The sequence below is a fragment of the Trichosurus vulpecula genome, chromosome 2, assembly GCF_011100635.1.
Source record: "Trichosurus vulpecula isolate mTriVul1 chromosome 2, mTriVul1.pri, whole genome shotgun sequence".
Classification (NCBI taxonomy): Eukaryota; Metazoa; Chordata; class Mammalia; order Diprotodontia; family Phalangeridae; genus Trichosurus; species Trichosurus vulpecula.
The window spans coordinates 84,859,376-84,869,007 of record NC_050574.1 but is presented as its reverse complement, the minus strand read 5'-3'; the positions used below and the strand labels follow the sequence as shown (position 1 = coordinate 84,869,007).

The following is a 9,632-nucleotide window of genomic DNA, read 5'->3' as shown; positions in this document are numbered from 1 at the left end:
TATGTTCTTGCTTCTCTCATTTATCCACACTGGAAGAAAGCCTCACTTCTGGATGAACAAAGAGAGGAATGGAGATGTTTCTTGATTTTATAATGACAAGTTGCTAGACCTAGTCTCCCTTCTGTCTGTATCACTTCAGTTGGTCCATATGTCTCTTCTTGCCTTTCTTCTGATCCTCTTGTCACCCTTTTCCTTCCTGATGACCTTTGAGTATTTCCATGATTCCCTCCATAATAAAGCTATTTTTTCTTAAGATATGTGAGTAAATATCGTATCAGAGGGGGAAGTATGCTACAGTGCAAGGGGGGGGAAACCTGCAGCCTTGAGGCCACATGAGGCCTTGTAGCTCCTTGGTATCAGCCTTTTGACTGAGTCCAAGTTTTACAGAACAAATGCTTTTATTAAGGGGATTAGTTCTATGAAGTTTGGATTCAGTAAAAGGGTCACATTTGAGGACCTAGAGGGCCACATGTGGCATTAAGGCTTCAGGTTCCCCACCCCTAGTATAGTGAAAAGAATACTAAATAGAGAATCAAAGGACAACCTCAATTCCTGATATGCCTCTGCTACTTACTTACTCCAATATATAGCACTAGGAAAGATACAACGTCAGTGAACCTCCATTTCCTTATCAATAAAGATAGTCTTAGACTAGAGGACAGTCTGAAGTATACTACAGCTATAAGTACCAGACTTATGATCATATATTTGACCATATCTTTACAGCAATACCGCTGTGTGAAGATGGCTAGTGGAATTTCAGGTCTTAGATTGCCACTTCAAACCATGAACAAGTAACTTCTCTTCTTTTTGCTTCAGTTTCCTTATCCTTATAAAAGAAATAATCTCCATTTAATTGACCTCAAAGACATGAGATATAGACTCTGGATTTTCAGTTGGGGCAACCTGGGTTCACAACCTGCTTCTTAACACTTGCCACTTCTAAGACTAGAGGCAAGTCATCTAACCTCTGTAAAATTTGAACAATAACTGTAGTGCTTATCTTATAATATCATTGAGGGGATCAAATGAGACAATATTTGCAAAACACTTTGCAAACTTTTAAACACCTCTATAAATAGCAGTTATTATTGTGAGAATCAGATTAATGTAATTATAATCCCAGCATATCTAAAGTCTCTATAAATGGTGAGATACTAAGGCAGAGGTTGATAAAAGAGAGGTAGAAGGGAAAGATTTTGGGTGAGAGAAAAACATTTGTATATGTAGTTAACTTGGTGCTCAGAATAGTCAGTCATTTAACATTTATTAAATGCCTGCTTTGTGCCATTGTGCTAAACACTGAGGATACAAAGAAAGGAAACAAAATAAAACAAAACAAAAACAAGAGCCCTCTGATCTCAAGAAGCTACAGTCTAATCAGAGAGACCATATACAAACACCTGTGTATAAACACAATCCATACAGGATAAATTGGAGAGAAGTCTCAACTCTTAAAAGTTATTACAGACATATCAAATTTGATTATCTCTCTAGCAATTAACCACTAAACATAGCTCTTCAACTGAAGCCACCAAACCCTTGGTCATCTCTATTTGGGGAGATCAGAGTGATTATCTCATGAAATACTAGATTAAGGGAAGGAATAGTGCATGCCCACTTTTGTAGAAATGAATTACTAATAGTAGGCTGGGTTTTTCTCTTATTTTTGCCTCTGGTCTTCTACTCTCATCCAGATTTAGGACAATAAAAGTGATTATAATAGATTAATTCTCTCCTGAGATTCTCCTCCTCATCCTCTTCTTCTTCCTCCCCTCTTTCTGGTCTTGTTTGGTCTCCTATATTTACTTGAAGGCAGAGTGATATCCTTGTGGTACCAGCAGCTGGTGGATCCTATGACATATCTGTTTAGTCTTGACACTGTAGACAATGGGGTTCAGCACAGGAAGCACTAGAAGGTAAATATTGGCCATGAAGATATGAACAAGAGGGGAGGAGTGCTTGGCAAAGCGATGTACCATGGACAGCTCAATCATGGGCACACAGAGAATGAGGACAGCACAGATGTGGGAGGCGCATGTGTTGAGGGACTTCAGGCATTCGTCTCGGGATGCAATGCTCAGCACAGAAAGGAGGATGAAGATATAGGACATGATGATTCCTAGGGAGTCCACCCCCCAGAAAAATATAACCAAAGCTAGACCATACATGGTATTAAAGGTGGTGTCAGCACAAGCCAACCTAATCATATCCTGCTGTAGACAGAATGAGTGGGAGAGTTCATGAAAGTCACAGAAAGGATTCCACAAGAGGTGGATGAGCAAAGGTGGTAAGAGGGCAGTACTTCTAAGAAGTAAAACCAGTCCTGTGCAAATAATGCGCCGAGGGGTGAGCATCGTGGCATACCTCAGAGGATTACAGATTGCCACATAGCGGTCAAAGGCCATAGCCAGGAGTACAGCTGACTCCATCAGTGACAGAGAGTGGATGAAGAACATTTGGTCACACAGGCATCAAAGGTGATCTCATTGGCATTGAACCAGAAGATCCTGAGTACAGTGGGCAATGTGGAAAGGGACATACCCATATCAGTAAAGGACAGCATGGCAAGAAAGTAGTACATGGGATCATGAAGGCATGGGGTAGTCCTAATGATGTGAAGGATGGTGCTATTACCAACTATCCCAATCAGATAAAGGAGACAGAAGGGGATGGAAATCCAGCAGTGAGCTGCCTCATAACCAGGGATGCCTGTGAGGTAGAATATGGAGGACAGTACATTACTGTCATTGGCATTGGCCATGGAGCTGTTCTGTGGTTTCATATTCCTATCCCAGACCCTCAAGCCTCTGGAAAGGAAGGATGATATGTATGTATATATATATAAATTATAAGTCTCAGTCATGCAGAAGCCTGGATGCGTTCTTAAAAGTGTAACCATGTACATATATATTTCATATTTTCCAAAGCATTCTCCCATCCATTTTGTTACCTGATCCTCATAAGAGCCTTCTGAAGTAGGTTAGAGCAAATATCATTTGATATTTGAGAAAGCTGAGGCAGAGAGAGGTTAAGGGAGTTGTCCAATGTCACTCAGCAGAGGCAGAATCTTGGTGTTGTCACTCTCCCAAGGAGACTCCTCTTATTAATATCAAAGTTCTTTGAACAATTGTCTACATGAAAATGTATCAAGTATTCACAAAACCCTAAAAAGGAAGAGACTCTAGATTTATGTCTGATGCAGTCAGAAAAGTAAGTCAGAAAGAAAAAGAACATAGATATTACTGAACAATTAAATACTATGTTGAATAAATGAATATTTCACATTATACACAAAAATAAGGGTAAATAAGAATGTGGGTGAAAAGAGAGTTGTTACAGGTTGCAAGCTATAGGAAATTATACTTTTTCTTCTCTTTCATGGGGATGGTACCCCAGAGGAGGTTGCTTTTTTAGAGATATTCCATGAAACTGAGCCTTAGAGATAGCTCAGTGCCCTCACCTTCACTGTTTGCTCTATCCAAACTCTAATCACCATTTCCTGCTTGTAAAATTCCCTCCCTTCATACAAGGTTCCTCCTGCCTCACTCCCAGCTTTTAATAGGCTGTTTTCACCTTCTCTACTCCTATCACCATCACCACCATTCTCTTAGAGAGTTTCCTAGGACACTGATAGGTTATATTTGCAGTATCACACAATTAGGATATTTTAGAAACAGCAATTAACTCCAGATTTTCCTAAGACCAACTGTTTATCAATCACACCACGCTATCCTGCTTTGTTTCACTTTGGGATGGGGTTGGGGGGTGAGAAAGTAACAGCTAACACATTTACTTCAAAATTGAAAATGTTCTGACTTCTCTTCCCAGCAAAGCCTAGTCAGGGAAGTCTGCCATCAGGAGTGGAGGCTATCTTGCTTCCTCCAGAACTGGCCTTTCACACTTCCAGCATTAATCACTTTATACAACATCCCAAAAGCATGGGAAACAGCAAAACAGCAGACCTGGCATCAGAGAAGTTATTCTTTATTGCCCCTGCATCTAAATCAGTGTTTACTCCCTAGCAGGTGTCCCTGGGGAAATTGGAACTGAGGAGGCAACAGAGAGAATCCCCATTGTGTTCAATGATATCACCATTTATGCCATTCTGCAAGGGCCTACATACTTCTTACCTTCCAACTATCATCAGCTTCATTCACTAGCAAAATCAATCACACAAAAATATTAAGGTCTGGTTGTTTGAGACCTCTTTGCAGAAGAATTTAAAAGAGATGAAAGGAGAAGACAATGTTTATATGATCACCCCAGAGAAAAGCATTGTTAAGTGGAAGAAGCACTGAACTGGAAGCCAGAGGACAAGAGTTATAATACCATTTCTGATGCATGCTACACCATGACCTTCACTTCACCATCCTCAGCATTAGTTTCCTCATTTGTGAAATGAGAGGGTTGGAGTAGTTAATCTCTAAATCTCCTCCACCTCTAAATCTTAAATACTAAGATATGGCTATATGAGCTCTTGCCAGGAATATGGCAGAGGGGATTCTTGATCAGATCCAAATTGGACTAGATGCCCTCTGAGGCCCCTTCCAGCCCTAAGATTCTATGATTCTGCAAACTCAAATGAATGGTGCCAAAAGAAAGGTGAGGCAGCTTGAGGGCACAGTGGATAGAGTACCAGGCCTGGGATCAGGGAGACCAGGGTTCAAATACATCCTCAGACAATTACTAGCTTTTTTTCCCTGGACAAATAAACTCAGTCCTGTTGGTATATGTTTCTTCATCTGTAAAATGAGATAGAGGAGGAAATGGCAAACCACTCCAATATTTTTACCAAGAAAATCCCAACTTTGGTCACAAAGAGTTGGATATAACTCAAATGACTCAACAACAACAAAAAAAAAATAAAAGGATGACTTTTCAGGCAGTGTGGCAGTCGTAGTTTTAGTACTTCAGAGTTAGGGAGGATATCTGTACTGAGTCTATAGCACAATATACTTTCAGGTCACAACTAAATACAATTATCCCTTTTACGTCATGGAGGTTAGGGACACAGCCTCCCCAAGATCTGGAAAATCTGCATAAAATTTTTGACCCTCCCTCAGTACCAGAGAATAAATTTGATTTTTTTTCTTTTTCTTTTATGGGGTATTGACAAAACCTTATTGTAAAATTTGGGTTGATATTATACGATACTATGTATTTTATGCATTTCTGAGATTCTAATCTTTTTCAGTGTCTTCTGCTGGCCTTTGTGTGTCATCTGTGGCTTCAGCAAAACTTTCAAAAAAATTCCCATTTAATTTCTTATGCCAGCTGGCTATATAGCAAAACTGCAATGAGGAAACTATATTGCTAATGGGTGATGACATTGAGTCAATAAAAACTGGCTCAGAGCAATGGCATCACTCTGATTCAGTCTCAAGGAGAATAGATTATGAGTGTTAGGGCCATAAAAGAGAAGCCATGGCCCCTTTCTTCCTTTGTCAGGTGTTCCTGAGTCCTACATTCTGAACCATGTAGAGAACAAGAAGCACCCTGGCACTAGGAAAGTATCAATACACTTGGTGTCTGGGGACTTGGGTTCAACCCTAGTTAAGGCATTTAATAGCTTTGCAACTACAACATTTTTGCATGGAAGGGACCTCAGAGATCATCTAATTCAGCTCTCCTTTTACATAAAAGCAAACTAAGGTTCAAGAAAGGCAATTTGATTTGCCCAAAGTCGTTTAAGGAATAGGTGAAAAGGCCAGGATTTAAATACACAATTACTGACTCCAAACACTCTGTCCCTTTTCACTCCTCCAACCACTTCACTTCAGTTTCCTCCTTCATAAAAAATGAAGGCATTAATAACTGATGAAGGCAGGTAGGTGGCACAGTGGACAGGGTGCTGAGTCTGGAGTCAGGAAGACTCATCTTCCTGATTTCAAATGTAGCCTCAGACACATACTAGCTGTGTGACTCTGGGAGCTAAAGTCACTTAAACCTGTTTGCCTCAGTTTCATCATTTGTAAAATGAGCTGGTGAAGGAAATGACAAACCACTCCAGTCTCTTTGCCAAAAAAACCCAAATGGGGTCCTGAAAAGTCAGACATGACTGAAAACAACTGAATGATAATGACAAAAATGCCTGTCATATCTGTTTACAAATTTCGTTGTGAGGCATGTAGTTCTTAAACGCTAAAATAATTGTAGAAATGCAAACTTGTATTACTGCCCCTTCCTCTGGCAACCACCAGATTTCCCTAATCTGGTATTAAAGGATATAATCACTGGAAATTGCCTCCTCCTTCCAAATCTCTACTCCTCCCTTCCCAAAGTAAACTCACTCTGTACATAGAGAGTGGCTCTTCTTCCCGTTCCAGACCACAGATTCTAGGTATAAGGTTCTTCTGGTTTGAGGCTATGCTAGAGTGCATGATATGGCTTTTATGCCCCATTAATGTCCCCAGAGGAACTGGGGCAGGAGAGGGAAGAAATCCTGGGGGACTTCTATTCCTTTGAGTCCCCTGGTTGGGAATGGTTTCGTGACCTGGAATCCAGGGAACAGACAGTAATCATAGGGGAAAAAAACTATGGCCCTATGGGAAGTGGTGGTTAGCCTGAGGCTGGGAGTGGAAGATGAACTGGCCAAACCAAAGTACTCAGATCTTCACAGACATAGACAGAATTGTATGCACAAAACCCAAGGTTTGTCTCTGGGGATGCCATCTGTCAAGATCTCATCTCTACTGATGTCATTAAATTCATGCTCAGGGTAAAAGTCTTTGAACTACCTCCAGATCTTCAACCTAAATTATTTTTCTGTTATTCTTATTGACAACCTGTATGACTTTAGAGGAAAAGGGTGATTCCACAAAAGAACTTGACCTCTTTTATTTTTTCCCTAGAATATACTATGAAAAGGGGGACTGCTACCCCTCAACTCAGGCATACATTTTCATAAAGATTTAGCTTTAATGAGATAATTTACATAAAGCATTTTGTAAGATAAAAAGGGCCGTAACAATGGGAGCTATATTGATCATTTGATTTTTACTCTCTCTCTTTCTCTCTTCTCCTCTCTCTCCCTCCTTCTCCCCTCCACCTTCCTTCTTTTCCTCCCTCTCCTCTTTCCAAAGTCTCATACAGCAGTTAGTGGCAGATCTAGCATTTGAAGTCAGGTTCACTGATGATGAATTTTCTATACCAATGATATCCCTGGTCAAGTACCTACCAACCACTGCCACCACCTACCCATCCATCTATCCATCCATCCATCCATCCATTCCTATAATCCACCATCCATCCATCCATCCATTCATTCCTATAAACTGCCATCCATCCATCCATCCACCCATCTATCCATTCCTATAAACCACCATCCATCCATTCATCTACCCATCCATCCATCCATTCATCCATTCCTATAAACCATGATCTATCCATCTATCTATCCATCCATCCATCCATCCATTCCTATAAACCACCATCCATCTATACCTTCTTTCTTCCATCTAACTATTTGTCTATGATCTATTTCATCTGTCCTTCTGACTATATCTAACCAACATCCATCTGTGTCTCTCCAGTTTCCCTATCTCAGTGTGCTTCTATTTCTGTGTATCTCTTTCTTCAACTGAACTGTGGCCTAAATCTCTGATGCCTCAAAGAAATAAGATAGTGGTATTTTTTCTCACTATAATTTTTCACGTACTTAGTAGTAGTTTCAGAGATTTATTCTTTTACCTACCCATTATGTAGGAGTTCATTGCTAAGTTTCCATTTTGATCTGTGTGGGTGTGTGTGTGAGGTCCCTGAACTGATTACTATTGTGTTATTTTATATAAGGGATTTATTTCTACCTTTTTATATTAGTTCACAATACCTTTGGCCAATAATAGATGGTCAACTTTGGTAAAAGCTTATTGTAAGCAATAGATTGTGGTGTTTTGTATTCATATCTGTTCTATTATGATCCAAACCTTAGGGAAAGTCCCTCCCGAGGGGGAGATGGGTCATGAGTTTCCTTGTCCACCCTTGCTTTTCTCTATGGCCGCCTACTAACTTAGTGATAGGTTCAGCTGCATACAATTACTCCCAGTCCTGGTGCCTTTGGTTAACTTCTAAAGGAAGGGGACTACAAGGGCATCCTCCACTGGGTCAAGGTGTATATGCCCAGTTCTTTGGATGCTCACTTGGAAAGATCACACTGACAGTAAACAGGGAGTAATGTATCAATCACACTACAACAAAGCACAGAGATACAGGGATGAAACAAGGGATGGGATGATAAAGGAGGAAGATGGCATGGGAAAAGAGGGAAGGGAGAGGAACATAGGGTATTACTGTACATGGGAGTTGAGTGCACTGGGGCACCATGGACTTGTGAGCAGATGGAGTAGTGCTGGAAGGCAGTTTGGGGGTCCCATTCTTATAGGATTCTGAGGGGGTTGGACTATTATCTAAGCCAAAATAGAATTCATTCATTAACATACCAATATCATCTCAAAGTTATCACCTTAACAATTGTTCTTCTGTTTTGCTGCTCATGTATGGAGTTTATCTACAGCTTTAAGACCACTGACCAGTTAGTGAGGCTGAAGGATTCTCTATTGGTACCTAGTTAGCTTTTCTCAATTTAGCATAAAGTTTCTAGATAAGTACTTAATAAATTTAGGGCAGTTTTTGCAAGTGGCTTTAAAGTTCCCCTTTATACTCTTAATTCCTATTAATTTTTACCTTACACTGGATATTTATATACTTACTATACTCACTTAGGAGGTAGCTAAGGGGACTATAACAAAATAAAATTTCAATACATCATCCAACTGTCATTTTTATTAGACTATTTACCCCATTCACATTTACATTTATGAGTTATTTATTTTTCCTCCATTAGTCTCAAATTTCTTTTTTTTGTTTTATAAGTTGGTATCTTTCCCTCTTTCTCTATAATGACAGTAGTATATTTCTTCATTTGTCTAAGTCTAGTCTTTTTTAAGGCAATGTTATTTCCACTGGATCTCTTTCCCTCACCATTAATTCTCCCACCCCACCCAATACTCCCAGGTTTTGTAGTTTTGTTTATTAGTTCCCTTTTCTTGCTTGCTTTTGTGTAATTATTTAATTCTTCCCCTATTTTCCCCCCTCAGTTAAGTAGCTAAAATAATTCCTCATCCTCTTTTCCATTTCAACATTTCTGTTCTTTAGTGTTTTTTTTTTATTTCATTTTCTGTAACATTTTGTGGGGAAAAAAAGTATTTCATTTCCTTATTTACTTGATAATTTATCTTCCTTGTCTAGTTATTCTAGATATTTATTCATTGGCTCATGGCCCTTATAATTATTCAGACCTTCTAGATCCTCAGTATTCTTCAGGAAATTAAAACATTTTAGGTACATTTTGGGGTTCCCTATCATAGACCAATTATTATAAACAATTTATGTTATAGTCTTGAATATCTTGTACTTAACCCACTAAATGGAAAGGCCTGTTTTACATGATATCAATGATATTTCTTTTGCAAACTAGCCTAGCAAGATAAATGTTACAGGAGGTGAAATCCAGCGGTATGTTTTTTGTGGAGATCTGAATCAGAACAATCATTTCTGGAAAGAAATTTGAAATTTTTTCAATATGCTAAAGTGTCCTTATACTTTGACATGGAGCCTCCACTATCAGACTT

The 9,632-nt window shown here is 39.4% G+C and overlaps 1 protein-coding gene across 1 annotated transcript; it reads right to left on the bottom strand.

Moving 5' to 3' along the window:
- Positions 1–1,805: 1,805 nt before the first annotated feature.
- Positions 1,806–2,764, bottom strand: LOC118836551 (olfactory receptor 51L1-like). The gene is given in 2 exon segments (XM_036743803.1): positions 1,806–2,464; positions 2,467–2,764. Coding segments are annotated over 2 exon segments (957 nt in total).
- Between the last annotated feature and the right edge of the window lie 6,868 nt (positions 2,765–9,632).